Raw genomic sequence first — 24,263 nt, 5'->3', positions numbered from 1 at the left:
AAAACAATATATGCTTTTTAACTTAATTAAGCTATTAAATAAAGCTATTCAAATGTTAACTACTGTTACCATCATTTGAGAAAAGGGTAATTTTAATATCAAAAATTAGGAAGAACATTACTGAGTTTCAGAATAAAAGCCTGCTGTGCATGCCCAGAAAACATGTCGGCGATCTCACTCGCACAGTGTGTGTCTGTGTCCTCGTGTGCGCGCAAAACATCGGTACTCGGCAGCCCTGTCTTTGAGATGGCGCTTGGGAATCACTTCATTTGACCCCACTAACAGGATACACTGTTAGAGTATCCTTCAGGGACTCTAAAGTCCCTGAAAGTTATGCAACTAGAAATAGGTATAAATAAGTAAAAGAGAAATAATTTTAAATGACTGGATCCCCTCAGCTTTTTCTCAGACACCCCAACTGGAAGCCCCTGTTTCCCTTCCAGAGCACTTCCAGTCCCCCCGCCTTCACACTCAGCTGTGTTCCTTGCCCTCTGGGAAGCCTGTCCCTATCAACCCAAACCAAAGGGACATTTCTTCCTTCCTACAACCAAGCATTTTAGCAAAATGGCCAAGAGTTCAGGATCTGGAGCCACAGGCTTGGATTCAAATTCCATTTCTACCTTCATCAACTATTACTTTTCTTTTATGATTTAAGTTTTCATATGATTTTGCTTTCTTTGTGAGAATAGTTTGTAAGCCTTATCCCTGGCTGGTCCCTCATAACACCTAGCACAGTGTTCTGTCCACAGTAAATTCTTTGTGGGTTTGGCAGAGGCTAAGACACTGGTCGACAACATTAGACTGCTCTTTATGCTACCAGCTATAGGCATGCAGCCATCCTCCAGGGAGCTTTTTATTGGGCCTCTCCTATGGAGACTTAAAAGTCCCTTTAGGAGTCTGCAGCCCCATTCTTCTTCAACACCTGCCTATGTCCTGTGACTTGAAGTTCAAATCTAGACGGGGGTGCTCAGTTGTTGCTCAGTGGAGCTGGGCAGCCTCAAGGCTGTCCAGGGAGATAGATGGTCTGATCTCAAAGCAAGCAGTCTGCAGGTCAGTATCACAGGGGGTGGTAATCAATGTCAGGTTGGAGTCTGGTTACCAGGATGTTTTCCCACTAAGTGGTTTTCCAGGTCTGGGGATCCTTATTATGGGACTGAGTTCTGTCACCTTTTGGGGCTTCTGGGCCCCCTCATCCTACTTCCAAATTGTGTAAAAGGCTCTTTTACCAACTGGGCTAATTGCCTCTGGTGGTCAGGGTTGGGTGCATATGGAATAACAGCTGGAATTGTGGAGAGGGAATTGCCTCACCTTTTAAATCTTTGAAGGTATAAGTGATAATTAAAATTATCTATGGGCATGTATCATAAACAAAGAAACCAACAAAGCTGCTTTTTTTTGGAAAAAAAAACTATTAGATTGAACGATATGAAATTGCTGATATGTGATTGTTTCTGACCCATAAAAAGGTAGACTTTATATCATTTAGCCTACATCTGTGAATATTATGAATATGAAGCTTTGTGTTTCTGTTTGTTTGTCTTAAACTTCTGATTGCACTGGACATTCAGAATGAAGAAGATTGGGTAGGAGGGAGCTTTTGAATCAATTATCCCAGGATTCAGTACCTATGGGTGGAATGCCATGTGGACTCTCATGCGTAGTCTTTGGGTTGGTGAACAGGATTCGCTGATATCTTCTTTGCATGGTACTGCTGATGACCTGGGGTCTGCTCCTGACAGTGACAGAAGGGGGTTGCTTTGGGTTTAGTGGCATCACTGCAGCGTCCACCTGTCTCATGACTGTGGAGAGTCTCTGAAGTCTGCTATTATAAGTTCCCCAGAAGCAAGGAGGGCATGCGTCTTGTTTGCCCCTGCGTCCCTGGTACCTGGCACACAGTGGGTTCTCAGTAAATATGTGTTGGATGAGTTGAGGGAATTGGAGAACTAGCTCTGACTGTCTGGCTGGTTTATGCTTGCTGTGAGGCACGTAAACAGTCACGCCAGAGGAACACGTTTGGTTGAGTTGCTTCGCGTTGGACCTCATAATTTTACATCAGAAATGTTCCCGTTTCCAGGGATTGCTCCTCCCGGGGTGGAAATTTCACTTCCATGAGCCACAAGGCCACCCATACTGTAAATCCGAGACGGCTTTCTGTACCATTGTGTCTTGGGCTGGTTCCCTCACGATTCTTTCCAGATGTGGAGCGCTCTCAGGTAGTTTACCAGACTTGTTCTGCATTCGCTGTCTGGTTTTGCGTTCCCTCACCCTCTTGAGAAGGAGCACCCTGGTATTGTCCCGCATATTTGTATTCACGAATCCAGATATAACTAACAGATATAACTTATTGTTATTTCTGGATTCACTGAGTTTTGCAGCTCTTTGTTCTGCTTGTCTTTTGAACCAGTTGCTTAGCAGTTCAATACTTTAGGTGTATGTATGTAGATGCACAGTTCTGTACTTCTGTGATTTGGGCTCTGAAGTTAACTTGCAGTCATTGGACATGCTTTTGTACCTCCCTTTAGTTTAAAGGCTGCGATATGCTGGTGAGACCTCACAAGGAAAGTGGCCATGTGTATTTGCTTTCTCTCCTGCTGACATACTCAACAAGTGGTGAGTGAGTGTGCGTTAGACAGGCTCAGTGTGTTTTCCTGGTGGCGTCTTAGCAGTTTCATCCCAGCACAGAAGCATGATCGGGTTGGTCTCACTCCTTTCCCTCACAGTGAGGAAGTGTGCATTTCTAACCTCAGTCATTTGGACTGTACATTACTTCCAGAGAAGCTTTCTCCCCAATTTTCAAGTGTGAAGCTCTCTTTGGTGTCACAGTCTATTTTATTCTGGGCATTCTTTTAGCAAATTTATGGCAAATACATAAATGCTGAGACTTTTATTCACTTGGAAGCAACTGTGTCCATGAAGTGAACTCTTAAAAAACAAAAAAAGTGCCTAAAACATGCCCATCACCTCTTAACCACCTTCTCAGCAGGCCCAATCCTATTTTGAGTAATATTTTGATGATTTGATCATTGATCATTTGAAAGTAAACTTTTTCAAAGAATGAAAAATGTCAGCAGAAATAGGATTAGGATGTGAAATGTCCTAGCTTTCTCTGCATCACGAATCTCTCCTATGGCTCAGGTTCTTGTTCTTGTTGTTGTTGTTGATAAGCACTCTTTCTGGTAACTTTTTAGAATGTAGATTATAGAGATGTAACTACTTTGGAAAAAAGTGGAAAAGGGCAGTATTTATTGCAATGGCCACGAGATGGCAGACCTAAAATCCAGACTTCTCAAACTAGCAGAGACACTTACAGGAGAAGTTGCATCTTTAAGATTGTTTTAAAAGCCATCAGCTTCCTGTTACCCAGCCAAAAAAAGCAAAAAACAACAAAAAAACACAATTACTCCTGTAAGTTATCCTGAGTCATTGTCCAGTTCTGTAGCAGGCAAAAGAGAACAGCTTTGATTAACGTTGGATCAACAGCTTTGATAAGAAGATGGGAATCTCTGTAGCCCTCCTCCCTAGAAGGCATCAGGCCTCCCTCCCCTCCCAGAAACCTGCCCTTTGCCTGGCCACCTCCACGGCCACGGCCACCGCACGCCGCTCTGTGCTCCCTCCCCACGGCGACACAGCCGCCCTTTTCCTTCTTGTGAGTAGGACACTCTCTCAAAGGAGCCGCCTCTAACAAACTCAGTTTTTTATGTACTTCTCTCTACAACGATCCACTCCATAGAACCTTAATGTAATTTTCTTCGAATGTTGCACTAACAAAATCCTGAAGTGTGCCCCCTTCTTCACATATCCCTCTCACGGCAATGACATAACAATCTGTTTTGTTTTTCATTAAAATTTAGCCTATGGGAATAGTCTATTCCATGTAAACATAAACAAAGGGAAGTTTAACACAAAATATTCAAATTAAGAAGGGAAATATCTAGTTCAAGATGTAGGAGATCAATTTGCTGCTCTGTGCAAAGACCAACTAATAAATCTTAGTAGCCTTAAATATATAGTGCAAGGAAAATTAAAGTATATTGTCTTTAGAGAAACTTACACACACACACACACACACACACACACACACACACACACTCCTCACCAATAAGAAGAAAAGTAATTGATGAGATGCCCTGAGGGATAAACCTGGGAATCAGTGACCTATTTTCTGGCATTTGCTCATTTCCAATCCAAAAGTTAATGCGATGAGACAGTCTCTTGACAGTAATTGATCACCCATGGAAATGGGTTTAGTTTAGGTGGACACTAGGCAAAGCTCTGTCCCACAGTGAAGTCCAGATGTATTTGGTTTTCTCATTATCAATCATCAGTAGCCTTCCAGGGATTCTGGTTGGTGTATTTCACATAGAAAGCTACCTTGGCAGAGCTGAATGGTCAACAGAGAAGCCTTCTCATTGCTGAACAGGAATAACAAGAATGACTAACATTACACACTAACACCTGGTATTGGGTCATGGAAATGCCTTTATTGCACTCAAACTTCCTGCCTTCCAAATTTACCAATTTTTTGAAGTTTTTCTTTCAATAGAAGAATTTTCTATTTTGAAGTTGAAGTTGTTTGACATTGGTTAGATTTTGCACTTGACTTTGGCTTTTAAAAGGTCACCTTTCAGAACACGTTTCTATTTCTCAATTTCTCATACTGTGTGAAATCATGCCTTGTCTACTTCTGTGTGGCTTTCTCTATCAGTTTAGATGGAATGATATTGACCAGTTTTTGACCAAGTCAAGCCTGGCTCCTCTGGGATGCAACTCTTCCATGGGTCACAGACCCTTCTCCACACTCAAGATCTGTTTTCTCCTTTAAGTTTGTTTGTGAAACAGATGTCAGCTCATGAAAGTCAAATGTGCAGCTTAACAGAAACCAATTTTAGAGGCTTCTCTGAAAGTCTGTCTTGAAAGTAAGAGACCCAGTTGCATGTTTATATATATTTAATACAAAGGGGAACTTGGTAGAAAATAATGCAGAACTTTGAATTCTTGAGATTTGGTAGTGTCCATTTTATGTAATAATAAATATGTGATGGCTAGCATTTATTGTGTGATCATGTCAGGCACTGAACAAAATCTTTGCATGCATTCTCACATTTTATTCTTATAATGAGCCAAGAGAGAGTTACTGTTATCCTTCTTAGATCATTTAAGAGGAAATCTAAGTTTCCGAGACAGTAAGTAATTTGCCCAGGGTCATAGAAACAAAAAGTATTGCTGAGATTCAAACCCAGGTATATTTGATTTCAAAGTTTAGGCACTAAATAAAGATCAGTACCTTTTCCTCTTAAAGACTTGAGTGATATTTTATTTTTGTGCATAAGTTTTTAGAAAATCATAATAGGTTAAGGTGCTTGATAAATATTTCCTTTTCTTTTCCTTTCTTTCTTTCTTTCTTTCTTTCTTTCTTTCTTTCTTTCTTTCTTTCTTTCTTTCTTTCTTTCTTTCTTTCTTTCTTTCTTTCTTTCTTTCTTTCCTTCTTTCTTTCTTTCTTTCTTTCTTTCTTTCTTTCTTTCTTTTTTTTTTTGGTGGATCAGGCCCACAGTAATCAATAATGCCTCCCACATGTCCACTGCCAAGACCTGGACATCCCATCCTTCATTGCCGTTTTATCAATTCTCCAAAGGGCTGGGACCTGAGAGAGTAATTTAGGATGGGGACGGTAGCTTTTCCTGGCACATCTGGCCTTGGGCCTTTTCCATGGGGGAAAATCCGTTGGCTCCAGACTCACCAATACCCCTTGGTAGTAGGATGCCATGTGGTGCTGGCATTTGTCATATTCGTGTCCTGAAGCACAAGATGTTGGCACTTAAGAGCTTCCTGGCCTGGTTGTACTTGGAGGAACCACAGATGGGCCAGCTGGCTCCCTGGGTCACGCAGTTAACAAGGAATAGGGTAGAAGCCGGTGCACACAGCAAAGAGCTTCCACAAGACTCCGTGGCCCCTGTGTTAGGAAATTCCAGTCCTGTGCTATTAGGTTTCAAAGACACAAATTCTCTGTAATTGGAGTAAACTATATTTTGAGGTCAGTTTTAGGTAGGCGACAGAGAGTAAACCGCATTAAGGAGTCTGGGCTGCCAAAGCCTGGCCTTTATGAATCTGATCTGTTCTTTGTCCTTGCTGAAACTCGTGCTTGTTCAAATCTATCTCCCCCTGTGGGCCCTACCTCATGCGAGCTGTTTCCCTTTCTGTGTGGCCCTTCTGCATGTACTCTACCTCATTCTGCTGGTGGGTAGAGCTGATATTAATGGATATCAAAGACCTTTTCTTCCCCAAAATGCCATTTGAAACTACAGCTTTTAAAGTTCAGGCAAATGAGCATCTATCTCCAGGGGTGATCACAGCAAACCTCCACCCAACCCTCACTCCAGGGGTGAGAGAGAGGCTGTTTTGAACAGGATCTTTCGTCACCGTCTGTCTTAAGTCACCTCCTACTGAACTTACGGTTGAAGATTCAGGGTCATGAGGGAAAGAAAACAGTAATTAACTGGGAAAAGTTGATTGAGCAGATTTTTTTTTCCCACAGTATGATTAGAACATGACTGCCTACACAGAGCACCATATATAATATAGGTTCTCTCTTATATGTCATTATCTAAACATTTCTTAATGGAATGCAGTTTTTAAGCATCTGCTTTTGTAATTGTGTTTCTAAAGATGGGTCGGCTAACTAAAACAAGAACCCACAAGAAAAAAAAAAAGTGTCAATGCTTCTTCCCCAATCCAGTTTATAACAATTCCTAATTGTCCTGCCTCGTATGCAACTCCTAAAATTAATTTTAGATCCTCTCTTAAAGCTCAAATCATCATTAATAGAATGACAGCAACAGGGAGTGAAAAAGAAATGTTTGCAAAGCTCCCTTTTAAATGGACTGTGATAAGTGACGTAGCAATGTATTACCATCAGAGGTTCCTGGAGCCCCTTTGGGAGGGTTAGCCACAGGCGACACTCAAAAGAAGGCATTTATCTTGGCAGGGGATGCCCTTCAGTCCTCTTTTATTTCAGTCCATAGAGGATTTTTTTTTCACAGTGGCTAAAACCACTTTTTTTTTTTTTTTTTTGGTGTTTTATTAGCTGTATCTTGACTACCTCCTACAAACTGAATGACAGGTTAGGGTTATTAAATGTGTTCTTGCACATATTTTTATCCATTGTTCACCCTGACTAAATGCATGAGAGGGCACATAATTCCCCCCTTTTTCCCTCTATTGTTGCCCATATTTGTTAAGGAAATTTTTCCCCTTGACGTTTGTTTAGGCTGTACTTTGATAAAATACTGTCTATGGTCCACTTTCTTAGCTTGGCATTCAGCAGACTCTTATAGATTTATTTCTCTTCACATTATCTTATCTTCCTTTCTAGCATATTTGGGCTTCCTTCTCATATTTTAAACTGCATTTTGGGGCATAGACAGATCACCTTAGTAATTGTATACTGGAGTATGGCTGTGTTCTAAAGATTGTTTTGCAAGCCTTTGGTATATACTTAACCCCATTAACTATCTAAGGATGAGTATCTATGTACATTTCATGCTGTCTATGGATGGGCAGGAAGGACGGACTGAGTGCTGCAGCGAAGGCTGTGGCACTTTCTTCAGTCTGATGGGATGGCAGCTATTTATGGAGCAGTGTAAATCTGGCATTGAATCTAGAAGGTGAGACATTTATTGGGGAAGAGAACAAAGATTTTTCTTTGTTTTTCTAATTTATATCTAAGAGTCTTGTCACTGATATACTCTTTATACTTGAGCCTTTTTTTAAAAAAAATGGTGCATTGGAACTGCAGAAACATTTTAGTTTTCCCAGTTTTTTGAATAGCTAAAACAAAATGCTTCACAAGAAAAAAAAAAAAAAAGCAGGAATATTTAATTTAAGTTTCCTAATTTATTCCAATGTTGGCCATTTTTTCAAAACAGGTGTCTGGGTGTTTTCAGTGAATGACAAATTTTCCTAATTTGTCATTAGGAGCTTTGTGTCACTGTGTCAGCAAATTGTCTCGTGGGAATTGTAAAATTGTAGAATCTGAGGTAGGGCTGGCAAAATGAAGTTCATCTTTATAAAATTATGTCCAGTATCCCCCACCTTCAAAAGCAGGGATAAGGAAAACCCATAACTGCAAAGAATTAGCTCATAGTGATTTAAGTTACAGGTTGAGTATCCCTTATCTGAAATGTTTAGAACCAGAAATGTTTCAGATTTGGGGTTTTTTCAGAATTTGGAATATTTGCATCATATTTAGAAGTTGAACATCCCAAATCTGAAAATCCAATCTCATGCTCAAAAAGTGTTGGATTTGGGAGAATTTTGGATTCCAGATTTTTGAATTGGGGATTCTCAACCTGTATTAGCTAAAGTGTATCAGCTTAATAGTTACTTTAACTCATTCTGTAAAGCTTCTTGCTTAAAAAAAAAAAACAAATTCAGTGGCTCTGTCAGCTTAGAATGAAGGGTTTGCTTTTCCTGACATCTCTGTACAAATAGGTAATGGCCAAATACAGCCTTAGCATATTCAGAATACCCTTCCAAATATCCTAAAGTGTAAAATGTTAATGTTTTTTCTAGTTTTAAATACCTTTTTTAAAAAAATCTTCTACTAATTACTCTTTGATTTAAATAGACTAGAATTATGAAACGTAGCTCTCAATCAAGGTGTTTTAGGAGAAATCATCATTAGTTTATGGCCAATATTTACATGAGGATTTCAGAATGTATATAATCTTATTTACACTAATCTTATTTAGAGTTCTGTGATTATATAATACTGGTATCTATAAAACAGATTTGTTAGCCAAAAGCAAAACAAAACAAAAAATACAATAAGGAAAAGATTATGAAGAACAAAACAGATTATTTCACATGAATATTAAGGTTGGTAAGTGGCTTTAATAAAAATGATTTTAAATGTATTTTGAAGTTTAATAATTAAGGATAATTTTATTTGGAACTGTATTTGCTAATAACATCAACAGACAATTAGAAATTGATATATGTTTTTCTCTGACAGTAAAGTGAGAATTAGAAATTAATTTAGATATTCTAAGAGGAGAAATAAGTGTTAAAGCTTAAAAGGTGAAATTATAGAATCATAGAGAAAAAGGAATTTAGAATGATCAATTTTGGGGTCAATGATGACTTTTAATAGCTGAAAAAAGAATATGAATGTATTATCACGGATCACTACACTTAAAAATGGTAAAGATAGAGATCTGAATCAAGATGGCGGACGAGAAACACCGCCAGACAGAGTGTCTCTAAAGAAAAGACAGATTCTAGCAGAAATTAGAAGAAAGAAGCAAGAAGATGAGCGTACATCAGATGAGGGTCGGAAGGAGGGGTACCTGAGACCATGGGAGACCCCACAGGAGACTCCATGGGAGGAGTTGTGGAGGAGAACTAGAAGCAGAAACCTCCGGAGCAGCCTGGAGACCAGCGACAAGAGTAGGTGGAGTGATTAACTCTCCCCTCCCTTGCATCTTGGACTGCTGGTGGGCGCCCCAGTGGGTGGAAAGATCTGCAGACACCAGCCCGGAGAGCCACTGCCAGCGAGCAGTAAGCCTATAATGGACGCAGCACCAGGCTCCCAACTCCTGCAGGGCACTTCCCTGTGCACAGACCCAAGCCACGCAGCAGGCGCCATATTGCCTCCTCCCCTCCCCCGGCCCTATGTGCGGCTGCCGAGAGAGACAGTATAGCCACCAGCCAGAGGCACCTCCAGGGAGCAGGACCTTCCCTTTTGGGGCCCTACAGCTGACTGAGGGGAACTCAGACTCAGACGGTGAGCTCCCTACCCGCCAGCCCTCCCAGAAGCTGCTGGCCCGGTGAGCTCAGGAGAACGGGGCAGACCCTGAGGCTGAGAGTCATCGACCCAGCTTGGGCTCACTGTGGGTGAATTGGGACTGGCACTCCTCTCCCTGGTGGAGATATAGCTTGAACTCTGGGACCCAGAGGTCAGACCTGCAGACCAGATCCCGTGCACCGAGGTCTCGCATTGCCCAGGACACAGAAGGCACATATGCAAACAGCCTACTGAGGTGTGTGTGCCTTCAGGGGCAGATCAGCATCCTAGAGGGCAACCCTCCTCCCAATGTGAGGCCGTGCGCCCACCCCAGGTGGCGTTCCTGCACAAGGAACCTCCCTGTCAGCAGCACAGCCAGGGGAGGCCTGGTGGCGTGAGGTCTGGCCTGCTGCCGAGGCCCAGGAGTAGCTGCAGAGTTAGGGAGGGTGGAAAGAAGCGAGGCCCGCTCCAGACTGCGGGTCTCAGACAGCCCCACCCCCACAGCCAGATATTCTGACTGAGCCGGGCCAGTACAACCCCTCCCTGGCAGCTTTTCCTGGAAGCAGAAAACAGAACTTTGACCCCTGCTAACGACATTGGTGGTACCTGAGGGCAGGCTTACCCAACCCAGCTCCGCCCAGACTCTCTCCTAGACCAGCCCTCACTGAGGGGGAGAAAAGGACACACCTGGAAGTCCCAGGGCCCCACCCACCACCTGAGGCACTAGAGTTCTCTCTACAGGAACAAGAGCTGATAACAGGACACAAAAACAACAGCATAGCCTGTTCCTCCAAGCAAGCGCCACCTACTGACAGGGAGGGCATCCTGCACAGCCTTTTCATGGCACCTACAGACTCCTCATACAGGGAGTGGTCAAATCTCACCCACAGACACCACCTACTGGCTCAGAAACTAAACAAGGTGTGTGAATACCCAAACAAAAACCTAAAGGAAAGAAACAACAACTGATCAACATGGGAAGAAATCAGTGAAGGAGCTCAGGAAATATGAAGAACCAAACAGAAAACACACCCCCAAAGAGGAGCACCAGCCCCCTAGAAACGGACACCAACCAAAATCAGGCAACCAAAATGACAGAAGAGGAATTCTGAATGTAGATCATAAGAAAATTCAATGACCTGCAAGAACAACTCAATAACCAACACAAAGAAGCCACAAAAAGCCTCCAGGACCTGGAACAAAAGTTCACTAAAGAAATCGAGATACAATGAAGAAAAGTTTAACCTAACTCCTAGAAATGAAGAATCAATTCAGGGAACTACAAAATTCAGTGGAAAGCCTCAAGAACAGGGTAGATCAAACAGAAGAAAGAATCTCAGAAATTGAAGATAACACCTTACAATTAAATAAATCAGTCACAGAGATAGAGGAGAGAAACAAGAGAAAAGAGCAAAGCCTACAAGAGATGTGGGATTATGTGAAGAAACCTAATGTGAGGGTCATAGGATTGCCAGAAGGGGAAGAAGACAATACTCAAGGGTTGGACAAGCTATTTGAAGATATAATAGAGGAAATTTTCCCAGGCCTTGCTAAAAATCTCTATATACAAGTTCAAGAAGCTCAGAGGGCCCCTGGGAGATTCGATGCAAACAGGAAGACGTCATGACATGCAGTCATCAAACTGACCAAAATATCAACTAAAGAGGCCCTACTAAGAATTGTAAGATGAAAGAAGCAAGCCAATTCGAATAACACCAGACTTCTCTACTGAGACTTTACAAGCAAGGAGAGACTGGGGCCCCATTCTCACTCTTCTGAAACAGAACAATGCCCAGCCTAGAATCTTATTCCCTGCAAAACTAAGTTTTGTATATGAAGGAGAAATCAAGACGTTCTCAGATAAGCAGAGACTGAGGCAATGCACCAAGACAAGACCAGCCCTTCAAGAAGTACTCAAAACAGTGTTACCCTCGGATCAGCACAATAAACACTCACGAATGTAAATCTACTCAAAGCTAAAGATTAAAACCCAGACACTGCAAGGGCTCAAGAGAGAAAACAAAGCAACAAAGTTCAACCCAACATAAAGAACAGAAATATGCCCCACCTATCAGTTATCTCAATAAATGTGAATGGTTTAAACTCCCCACTCAAGAGACATAGGCTGGCCGAATGAATAAAAAAACACAAGCCAAGTATCTGCTACCTTCAGGAAACACATCTAACCTGCAAGGATGCAATTAGACTAAACGGAAAGGGGTGGAGAATGATATTTAAAGCAAACGGAAGCCAAAAGAAAGCTGGCGTGGCAGTGCTGATTACAGATAACTTAGTTTTTAAATCAAAAAAAGTAATAAAAGACAAAGAAGGTCACTATATAATAGTGAAGGGTACAGTTCAACAAGAAGACATACCAATTCTAAATATATATGCACCCAACCTTGGTGCACCCAGATTCATAAATCAAACTCTACTTGATCTAAACAAATGGATAAACAACAACACCATAATAGTTGGAGACTTTAACACCCCACTGACAGGACAGGACAGATCCTCCAAACAGAAAATCAATAAAGAAATAATGGACTTAAATAGAAAAGAGAGGAACACTCCCACACTGCTGGTGGGACTGCAAACTAGTTCAACCTCTGTAGAAAGCAATATGGAGATACCTCAAAGCGATACAAGTAGATCTACCATTTGATCCAGCAATTCCATTACTGGGCATCTATCCAAAAGATCAAAAGTCACTTTATGAAAAAGACACCTGCACTCGAATGTTTATAGCAGCACAGTTCACAATTGCAAAGCTATGGAAACAACCCAAGTGCCCATCAATTCATGAGTGGATTAATAAAATGTGGTATATGTATACCATGGAGTACTACTCAGCTTTAAGAAACAACGGTGATATAGCACCTCTTGTATACTGCTGGATAAAGCTGGAACCTATTCTACTAAGTGAAGTATCTCAAGAATGGAAAAACCAGCACCACATGTACTCACCAGCAAATTGGTATTAACGGATCAACACCTAAGTGGACATATAGGAGTAACATTTATCAGGTGTTGGGAGGGTGGGAGGGGGGAGAGGGGATGGGTGTAGGGGGGGCATGGGCAATATAAGTAACCTTAATGCTTTTACCCCCATAATACGTTAAAATTTAAAAAATAAATTAAATTTAAAAATGATAAAGATAGTAAATTATATATGTATATTTTACCTCAGTGAAAAATTTTTAAAAAATAAAACTATATAATACCAAAGTTTGAGGAAATGTGTTAAAGTAGACAGAGTCATGGGAACAGGTTAGTGGGCTTCTGTTTCATGGATGTAGGCAGATGACAAGAGACTTCTGGAACAGAGACAAAGGACTTTGTCACCCATAGCACAGAGAGCATCATTAGTATATTTGTGTCAATTCCCCTTGTTCTAAGTCCCATGGAGGCCAGGCAGATGGACCAGGGGAACATGAGCGTGCAGTTGGTGGCATTACTAGAGAACAACCCTGAGTTTAGGGAACCTGAATGGGCAGTAACAGGAATGTGCTTGCCCTTTGCTGTGGATGGAGACACTATTATACAGGGCAGTAAGCATGTGTGCCTTTTGATCCAAAGGGAGACACTAACTCTGTCTTTTAAGGCTATTCATTATACAAAGATCCTTGAAAGATTGTCAAAAAAGAAGACAGACAGGGCCTTTGCTTGTAAAATGTATGGAAATGAGAGATTCATAGAGAATTGTTTCTCAACAGACATAAATGTTTTCACATGCTATTAAGATTTTTGTAATCAGCATTTTAAATGGATATAGCTGTAAAGGGTCAATCCTAGTGATGTAGCACAATTTATCTTCAATCCCTGATTTTCCTAATATTGGTCTTCTAGGTTGTTTTAATTAAAAAAGCTTCACTTAGACATTTCAGTTTGGGGTAGCAGGGTAAAATAATGTAGTCACCTTGTGTGTTGCAGTGGAGTTTGGAGTAGATAGCGAAGGGGCTCTGCCTAATTTAATGTAAAGTCCGTGCAGCCTCTTGAGCTTGGCCTTCTGTAGTAAATATGCACTGGCTATGAGCAGCAAGCATGTCTATTGTCTCAAGATGTTATCCAGAAGGAGACAGGCTCTGTGAAGCTGGATATTAATGCTGCTGCTGGTAGTCTAGCCTGCCTGGTTTTCTTCTGGAAAGTGGAGATATTTCCTGACATGTTCGGCAGCACACACATCTGTGTGAGCCTGAGACAGAAGCTCCTACTGCCTGACATTGGGGGGCCCATATAAATCCCTGCAGTGAAGAGGGGAATAATCTGAGATCCAAATAATGGCACCTTGTCCAAATATCTCAAGGAGGTCTGGGAATTAAAGGCAAACCATGATCAAGACTCAGCTTTAGTCCTGGGACTTGTATGTAAGGAAAGTACCCAATGTGGAGGCTTCTCTGGGGCTGTGGAGTCTTCCAAAGTATCTGTTGCATAGAATGCTTCAGAAGTGACTCAAATGGTGAGGACAAGACTTTCTCCATGAAAAGGAGGACTAATGAAACACACTTGGAAGAGCCATTTCCTAGTCAAGAATCATCCCAGAAAATTCCAGGTTAAAATTTGTGACATAGGTGGCCACAACTTTAGACTGCAAAGGTAGGAGGAGGCAACTTTAAAACTTTTCTGAGTAAGCAATCTCATAGATTAAGCAGGAGCAAAGCATTCTGATTTTTTAAGAAATGAATGGAAGGTTTCAAAAGCTGGTGTAAAGTAAACCTATCTATTCCTTGAACTAAACAATTTTGAGCACCCACTATAGGCTCAGATTTTCTAGAAGCTTGAAAATCGGTGGTGCACAGGATAGATGAAGTCCCAATTTCATGAAGCATCAAGCCTAAAAAACAATAAATATCTAAGATTGTTTCCAATGGTGAAAAGGGCTGTGAGCCACGTGAAACCGTGTAATGTGACGGACCACTGCCGTGCACACAGGCGGGAGGCAGAGCGGCACTGCCAGAAGGAGCAGCTGGAGGGGCCCTCTCTGCAGAGGGTGCCTTTGCGCTGAGACATGGAGGACAAGGGGCTGCGTGAGGCAAAGGAATGGGAAGGCAAAGCCTGTGAGGTGAGAACGTGGTAATATTTTCAAGGACTAGAAAAGAGACCCTGGAACAAGACATGCTAGAGCCTAATGATTGAGGAAGGAGAAGGGGAAGGGACAACTACAGACAGGTGGTCAGGGCCAGTTGGTGTAATATGTCACCGGCACCAATAAAGGGTTTTACCAATAAAGGTAGATTTCAAGTCTGATGGATGATGCAATGGTTATGGATTTTTCACACAGCAAAATGGTGGAATCTGGGTTTATAAGGTTTTAAAAGATGACGTTGCTCTTTTTACCAGGGAAATCAATGAGTAAGCTTTTGCAGTGATCTCCATGGGTGATGCAGATAGTTGAGAGAAGTTGTGATAGCATGAGTTTAGATAAGGGTGTACTTTCCAGGAAAACCTACTGAGATTGTCAATGGCTTGGCTCTGGGTGGAGAAGGAAGGACAGGACCTAAGATTGACTTCTAGGTTTGAGGTCTGGGCTACTTAGTGGAGGTGCTATAATTACTGATATAAGGAAGGCTGAGGAAGGAATGGTTTTTGGTGGAATGGCAAGGGAGCATCTTTAAATGAAATGAACATGGAAAAGTAAATATGTCTGTTTGCCTTGAAAAGAAAAGCTTGCATGAAAAAAGTAATACTTGATATTGAAGTTGCTACCCAGTTTGGTTAAGTTGTCTTGAAGTACCTAGAACCTTACTTGATGCTATGGTTTGAATGTGTCCCCCCAAAACTCATGTGTTGGAAACTTAATTGCCAGTGTAACAGTATTAAAAGGTGAGGACTTTAAGGGGTTATTGGGTCATGAGAGTGGAGCCCCTATAGATGGATTAATGCCTTCTTTTCAGAAGTGGGTTAGTTCTTGAGAAAGCAGATTGTTATAAAAGCAAGATTTTCTCACTCTTGCCATCTCCTTCGTACTCATTCTCTTGCCTTTCCACTTTTCACAATGTTAAGACTGAATACAAAGTCCTCACCAGAAGTTGCCACCATGTCCTTGGGCTTCCCAGTCTCCAGAACTGCAAGCCAAGTAAACTACTTTTCCTTATAAATTACTCAGGCTCAGGTATTTTGTTATAACAACAGAAAACAGACTAAGACACTTGGAAAATGAATGGATGAAGGTGTCTTAGCAATGAATACTCAGATTGATTCCCTCCAATTTCTAATATGCAACTGTATCTGTGAAGCCCTTGAAAATGCTTCTCTCAGAGAACACGCATAGCATGCTGGTCTCAGGGATTCTGACCCAAACTACTTTGTCCATTCTGAGAGCCAACGAGGTAGTTTGTCTTAATCATTTTCCATGATTCCTTCCCATTGAAACAATATTCTATGGTTCATTTCAACAATAAATGCCAATTGGGTTTTTTTTTTCATTTTATAAAAATGATCACAATAATCTTTATTTTATCAGACAGGAAGCACTACTTGCGGCCATCAGTGAAAAAGATGCAAACATTGCCTTGCTGGAATTGTCTGCCTCCAAAAAGAAAAAGACACAGGAAGAAGTTATGGCCCTCAAGCGGGAAAAAGACCGACTAGTGCATCAGTTAAAGCAGCAGGTGGGCCTTCTGCAAGAAAGGTGTGTTTTGCTGGGTTTGGGGCCTTGAGGGTTCTCTCTGGGTTTAGCCAGTCTTCATTTTCCCATATCCATCCTGAAGGCTCAAGCAGCTGAAACCAGGTAGGAATAAAATGGTGTGAGGAGTTGTTGGAACGGCATTTTGCTGCTTTTCTGTGCTAATGTGCATGTGGCTGGGCTTGTGTGGTTTGCAACCAGCAATGTTTTCCTTTCTTTTGTATTAGTGTCATCTCCCCAGAAATAGCTCTCAGCTCTCTCAATTTCAGTGGACTTTGTTTGACTTCTGATTAAATTCTGGAAACTCCTAATTAAATTCTGGGCACCTTCTTTTCTGTTGGACCTGTTACCTTTTATCTTACTCACTTTCTGGCCCCTGTAAATCACTTCCCCGTCCAGTTATTTAGGTTTCTTTCTTTCTCTGTATACTTCCAACTTTGTTCTTCAACTATTTCCTCCAGGAGCTTTCAGGCAAGGAATATCGCTCAGGCCTTCGCTCTGCCAGGCTATGCTTGGAGACCTCCCAGCCATTATTCAGTCTAATTTTTTTTGTCACCTATTTGCCCCATTATCCTGTGTTTCCTTCTCTCTAGGGCCACTGCATTCTTCTAAGGAAAATGAAAGGAGGGGCATAGTTCTAACTTGTGCAGAAAGTTCTTTGCTTTCTGGAGGGTTTTCTGGAAGTGGCTTAAATGGAAACAGTTGCACCTGAAGCATATTGGATGAAATCTTCTGATGTTATTTCTCCCTGTATATAACTTGGGGACTTCTGTAAACAATGGTCAAAGATGTTCACTGAGTTCTAAGTCATTGGAAACCCATTCAGCTCACACGTCTGTGGCCTCCCGAGGTGGCAGCCACATCTTAGCTAGGGGCAGATGGGGTTCTGAAGCTCTCTAACTGCCACATGGTTACCATGTAGAGTCTGTCCACATTGATTCAGCCCCTGGGACTGGCTCTCTGCCTCCCAGGGGTGCTCTGTGCTAAGCAGAGTGTGCAGGGCGAGTGGAAGGAAGTTGAAGTAATACTGTCCTCCCCTTACTGTTGGGCCAACCATTTTCCTCCTCCAGAGGAAAAGGCATTCTTTGGCCCTGAACCAGAGTCCATGTCTCATGGGGCCGCCCTGCTCAGAGATAGAGAGACCACCACCACACCTGGGCACCCTCTCCCTGCAGAAGGGGGATCTCAGTCACTGCCAAACATTGGGGTCACTCCACAGAGCCTGGGACCACGCACGTCTGACCTCTTTGTCTGGGGCTATGCATCTTCTGCACTTTGTTTCCACCTACTCGGCCATAGAGAGTCAAGAAGAGCTTCCTTCTTTGCTTTTTCCCATTCTTTCCCTGTGCCCTCCCCTCCTGCATCTAACCATTGTAGCTTTCTCCCACAGGTTTATAGACCTAGGAAACAGCCCCTGAGCTCAAACATACTATGCACTTGTGATGCTGGCTACAGCCCAGATATTACGGCTGCGTACCACGGGTCCAGCTAGGACGCATACATGATCCGAAGGTCTCAGGTCAGTCAGCTGCTAAGGAGACACCCCCACACCATGGTTGGTGGGGGTACATAAGCACCACATCCTCTCTTGACCTTCACCTCTTTTGATGATTTCCAGTACTCTGGGGTCATAAAGTCTGAGACCATAGATGATAGCATTATATCATCTAGCAATATAACTTCATTTATTACAGATTTGCCAGTGGTTCCAGACTTGGTGGCCACCTTACAGAGTCGGCTCTTCTGAGATGGCCTGGTGGAGCTACAGAGCCAAGACTGCCAGAGGCCTTCCTACCAGGCACAGTGCATTATTTTTCCTTTCTGTCTCTTAGATATATTGCTGCCCATCTCGCTCTACTTTTCCCAGTAAGAAATGTTTTAAGACTGCTTGTTTTGTTTCTCAGCATCATGAAAATACCCTCCTAGATTCCAGTAAGGATTGAGTGTAGCCCTTCAATTTGCTCCTGGGAAACTGTACAAAGCTTTCATTCTTTGCAAAAGGCTTGGTTTGGGCATCCTGAGGCACATTTGGGAAACCCCAGCCATGCAGAGTTAGGGCCAGCCTGGGCAAAGGCAGGATCCGAAGGGCTGTTGTGGAGGAAGAGGCAACGAGGGAGGAGGGTGAGCTCCTTGGTGATTTAGGTCTGAAATCCTTCCTTACACCCTGCCCACTAAAGAGCAAGAAAAATCACATGAACTTAAGTATTCTTATTGCAAATAATAATGATTCTAAAAATAATGGTTCATTTGCTTGTAAAAGTAACCCCCTTTATCGAATGTGCTGGGTTGCGTAGCCCGCATTCCTCAGGAGCCACGTCCCACAGTCCTCGCAGCAGCCCTGGGAGTGGGTGCAGAATTACCTCCCTTTTCTGGGGAGTATAACTGAGGCTCAGAGTGCAGGTAACCAGCCCAAAGACACAGCTTTTGAGTGACAGGGCTCAGGCTTTAGATAGTCTGGCTGACTCCGTTCAGACAGGGGTGCAGAGTGACAAGCAGAAGGGCATTCCCAGGAGTTGTGAGGACCCCTCATCTTCACAAACCTGAAGCAGGTGCCAAAAAACCATTTAAGAATGTTCTCCAGCCATTCACAAAGAGTGGTTTCTGCCTGCAGTTCTTAGGCTTAGGCTATCTGATCACGTAAACAACAATTACTAATACTTTTGAGCTCTCGCCATGTGCTAGGCATGGGTCTAAGAGCTTTAGGGACTTTAACTCATCACCTCCGTACAAGACTGACAGTGCAATGCTCTTACAGAGAAGGCGCAAGCAGTCCAGAGAGGCTGGGCGCCTTGCTCAGGCCCGACGTGGGACACACCGTGATGCTCCAGGAGACCCTTTGCCAAGCAGTCAGAAATGGATTTTAAAGACAGCACCCAAGGTTGAACTGCTTAGGTTCAATCTTGTTTCTAGCACTTATTTGTTAGCTGGGTGATCACAGGAAAGATACTAAACCTCGCTGGACCTGTTTCTTCATCTATAAATTGGACCAACAGTCTAATTCAAAGACATTGTGAGGTATAATGTGTGCAAAGTGCTTTGCGCATGCTTGGTACATAATAGGTGCTATATATGTGTAAGCTGCTGTCACTACGACCATTACTACTAATAATAATTGATATTATTTCTGCCAACCCTCGGAAGTTGTTTAATTCTTCATTGTTGCTGTTTTGCACACAGGTGGGACTCATAGCTCATTAAGAACATGCCATTGGTCTGTGGCAGAAAGAGCAGACAGGTTTTTACTTAAGCTTACCTGATTCTCCTCCCCCGAAGCCCAAGCACTTGGGGAGCAGTGAGCAAACATGTCAGGAACCCTGGACTCCAGCTCCCAGCCTGCACCCAAGAGTCCCATAGCCTTTATTAAATTTGCTTGGTTTGTGTGTGCAGCCCACCCCCGGGAGTGTGAATCCTAGACCTCAATCTTCTTAGCCTGCATGGCTACTTGGAAGAACAGAGGGCTTTCAGGGGCCAGGCCAATGGGAGAGGAAGGTCCCAGGTCTGGCCTGCTCAGTTTTCTGTGCAGGTGGTGGGACAGACTGGGATGCCACCCTCTTCAGGCTGCCTTTTGAGCTCACCTTATACAGAAAGTGCCTCCACTGCCCATGCCACCCTCGCTGACTGGACATGAGGAGCTCATTCAACATCCCCCACAGTTATTATATTTGCCAGGCACATAGTAGACACTCAATATTTGTTGTGTGAATGAATGTGTGATTGCCAAGTGCTTTATCTATACATAAGTTTGCAAACATTATCTCTCTTATTCCCCAAATCAACCAGCGAACTTATTGCAGGCCTACTATGTGCCAGGCTCTCTACCAGCTGCTGAGGATTCATCCACAGCAGGTAGTTTACCTGTCCCAGTGAGAAAGCATCATCTTCATTTTTTTATTGATCACAGCAAATCTCCAAGCGACCATGTGACCTAACCACAATCAGAGCACTCATACCTGGCAACACAGAGTTGGGCCCAGGTCTGTAGGAGTGCAGACTCTGTTCCTAGCTGAGCCGAGCACCTGCCTCCGAAGCAGCACTGTGTGCCGTGGTCAGCCCCACACCTCACAGAGATACCCAGCCACAGTGTCTCAGCCTGCCCAGGGGAACGGGGGAGAAGGGGGCGGTAACTTGCTGAGACCAAGTGCCATGCTGGAATTCAGTTCAGAAAGTGTTTACTAAGTGCCTGCTCTGTGTTACAGTGCTAGGCATTTTTGTAATACACTAGTGACCAAAATAGATAAAGACCCCTTCTTCATGGAGCTTACTTTTTAATGGGGCTGGAGGGAGAGAGGAGATAAACAATGGCCATAATAAATAAGTACATTTTATGGTAGAAAAGGAAAAGACTAGTTTAGAGTACAGGAGTGCTAGGGTAGGATTGAGGGGCTAGTGACGATTTAAAATAGGGTAGACGACGGAATAGGCCTCATTGGAAAGGTAAAATAGGGTAGACGGAATAGGCCTCATTGGAAAGGTAAAACAGGGTAGACGGAATAGGCCTCATTGACAAGGAGTCATTTAAGCAAAGACTTGAAGGCGGTAAGGGAGTGATGTCTGAGGGAAGAACGTTCCAGCAGAGGGAACAGCCAGTGCCCTAGGTCAGGTGTGTGCTGCCGCATTTGGGAAGAGCAGGGAGGCCAGTATGGCTGCGTGGAGTGAACCAGGTGAGGAGGTGAGCTGCCAGAGTCAGAGTGCAGTGGAGGAGACAGTGTAGAATTCTTATGAGGGATCTGCTAAGGGTAGTATGTTCTGAGTCAGAAATTCTCTGCAGTTAGGAAGCAGAATTCACTAGCTGTGCGTCTCAGAACCGGGAGGGCTCCCCCTGGCACCCTCTGGACTGCCCTGGTTATGGCTGCCCTTGTGAGCCCATTCTCTGCATCCCCTAGCTCCAGCCTCCAAGGAGTCCCAAGCACTTGGCTTGCACTTATAAGAAGCATCGCCACTTCCACTGGAGAGATCTCAGGCCAGAATACACCTGTCATACCTGATGAAATTTTAAGTAGTTGGGAGCAGGGCATTTTGACAAAATACCCTCCCTGAGTTTTTGGCAGCCTCAACCTCATATCATAAGAGTCCAAATTCCACACCCTGCTTGCTGTCAGGGAGCATGCAGGCAGACAAGAGTGGCCACTACTGTGCTGTCGGCCTGCACAGGGTGTTGCCTGTGCCAACGAGAAGTGCATCTGGCCTCCAGGCTAGGCCAGCCATTCTCAAACTCGAGTGGGCAAAAACATTATCTTTTCTAAAGATAAATCTCATATTACACTTATCTCCCTCTAGCCCTTACTACTGAAAACCCTTCCCAGGTGCCCCTAGGTGTGAGGATAAAGGCAAACTCAAACAAACGTGCTCTCTGCTTTGCATATGCCATTCCCTCTACCTAGAACACTTCCCTCTTTTTTTAACCTATTAATAGTTAATACCTACTCATCTATTCAATCTCAGTTCAACATCACTTCAGGAAAGCCTTCTGGGACTTCCTCAGTTAAATTAAATGCCTCCAATTTGGCTCTGTGTAGCACATGTATTATCTATTTTATAGCACTTGTAACAGAGACAATTTTGTATTGGTTTTTGTAATGATTTGAATAATAACTATCTGCCCTGCTAGTTTGTGAGCTCCATAAGGACTGAGAATATGGCCTTATGCCTTTTTTTGCTCTCCATTTATCTCCAGGCTTAACATAATTACTAACACATAGTAGGCATTCAGTATTTGTTGAATGTATGAATGGACAAGTGAATCACCAGGCGGCTTCCTAAGAAAAAAGACATCATTAATCAATTGTGATCCTTGTTCCCTTTAGACAAGACTTAGCCCCATAATTCTCACCCCAGTGGTCTGCAGGACTTGATAGAAGAGATGAGGTCTGTTTGAAAATTGATGACCACAAGCGATGCTGTGCCCTTTCTGGCCACATTGCAAGGGACTTTGCAGAAGTGCCTTTCCCCGCGGTTGAGCTATTCAAGATGCTGGATACTTGGCACCTTTCCTCCAAATCTCTTGGCCTTATTGCCATTCGAATCCCCTCCGTTGTCTTGGGCTCTTCTTGACTAAAGTGTCCCTGAGTTCCCAGAGGTGACAGATTTCTTGTTATGAAGGGAGCACCTCCATTCCTTCTATCCTTGAATGCTCCTAAGAATCTCATAAATCAATTTGCCTGGAAATACATTGATTCCTTTTAAATATCTGTCAAGAAAGCTAGAGGTGATATGAAATGAGTCAGAAATTCTAACTATGCTTAACAATGAAAGCCTCTTTATGATGCTCATCAGGTGTTCACATTTGGGTTGGTTCTAGGCTGAACACTGTATAAAAGTAAAAGAGCAGTACGAATTAACTGTTATTATAATTATTATAACTATAATTTATAAATTTATAAATGTAATTTATATATTATATTATTTATATTATAAATTATATTATACATTTATATTATAAATTATAAATATAACATATATTTATAAAATTATTATAAATATATAACTATATAACTGTTATTATAATTAACAAATAAATTTCTGTTATTTGCTATATTAAAAAAAATAAGGGATTAATAATAGTTTGGTAGAGTAGATATCTAAGACTATGCAACTTTTATATTCTTCCCATTTCTGTTTCTTCCCAAACACATACCTCTGATACTTTTGCTTTAACCTCTTAAAAAAATATGGCTTCCAGATTTGTGCAATTTGGGGAGAGGGTCTCAACTGGGAATCAGTTAAACTTTGATTTTGTTCTTTCTCTAAGAAGACCAATTCTAAAAAATATTATTAAAAATTACCATCTTTCTTTGGTGTCTTGGAGCCAATTCCCCCAACTCTTTTCTTCTACTCTTGAAGAAAGGACAGACATCAAAATAATTAATTCTGAAATCATTGGATTTGCCCGCGTATAAAGGGTTTTTGAAGAAAGCTTAAAACTAAATCTTACCCTCTAAACCATATTCCTGAATGCCCCCGTTTGCTGAAGTAGCGATATGCACATCCTTGATGAAAATGCCTCTTTAAAATGAGGGCCAGACACTATTGTTTAGTTAAAATTGGAAGCAGCTTATTTCTCAGAACCAGTTAGAATACTTTTGAGAATTGTACTTGGTTTTCTTTTCCCTTTCCTAATAGTTCTGGGCATTGCTTTTGGCTACCAGGAAACACGCAGGCCAGTCAGGAGCAGGGAGGGGTCCAGACCGGGAGACTAATCCACCAGTTCTCTGTAGTTTCCCGCAGAATTTGCAAAAACGAAAAATCATGTTTAGGTAAACATTCTGGAGGCTGTACCGGGTTGCACACAGTGTAATCTCTTTGGGTAGAACCTCCCTGCCATGTGTCGTCCAAGAGCCATAGGACTGTCTTCAAGGATTAGTCAACAGATGTGTCCACGAATGAGAGAAGACAGAGGCTGCCCTGGAACGTGTTCAGGAGAGCCACACGTGAGGGTGGGATCCTAGTCAAAATTGGATCTCAGCGGAGGTAGAACCATCCTGTCTCTGTGGGGGAAAGCAAGAAGCACCTGAGTGGGGGTGGTCAGTCAACATTTCTTTCCCTCTCTACTTGAAGATATGGTTGTGCTTCCCATTATACTTCTGTTGCATTATATGCAGATGACTTTTAATTGCACTTTATGGTTCAGGAGGTGAGTACAGTTAAACAGCAGTAGAGGAACTCCATACAGTAGGGTTCCTATAGCCTCCTGTTGTGTTTGGGTGAGTTCCAGAGAAGCTTGATTTGATCCCAGCATTGTAATGCATCACAGACTTGCTCCAGATCAAATTGCTGAAATGTAAATACATTGGTTTTTGCAGCAGGCTCACTTTGGGTTAAGCTGTTCATGTCCCACTGTAGAATCTAGCCACATCTCTA

The 24,263-nt window shown here is 42.6% G+C and overlaps 1 protein-coding gene across 9 annotated transcripts in view; it reads left to right on the top strand.

Annotated features, from left to right (window-relative positions):
* The window catches only part of ERC2 (ELKS/RAB6-interacting/CAST family member 2), a 982,890-nt gene that overhangs the window by 750,652 nt on the left and 207,975 nt on the right, over window positions 1-24,263 (top strand). For all 9 annotated transcript variants that reach the window (XR_012922097.1, XR_012922096.1, XM_076008685.1 and 6 more), the window contains one exon: window positions 16,245-16,392. Coding sequence is in view for 7 of the 9 variants with exons in the window: in XM_076008685.1 (XP_075864800.1) it covers window positions 16,245-16,392 (148 nt within the window). In the remaining 2 variants the exon portion in view is untranslated. The remainder of the gene's footprint in view (window positions 1-16,244; window positions 16,393-24,263) is intronic.

The sequence above is a fragment of the Microcebus murinus genome, chromosome 1 (assembly GCF_040939455.1).
Source record: "Microcebus murinus isolate Inina chromosome 1, M.murinus_Inina_mat1.0, whole genome shotgun sequence".
Lineage (NCBI taxonomy): Eukaryota > Metazoa > Chordata > Mammalia > Primates > Cheirogaleidae > Microcebus > Microcebus murinus.
The sequence above is the reverse complement of the archived record's forward strand: the minus strand, read 5'-3'. Positions and strand labels throughout refer to the sequence as shown.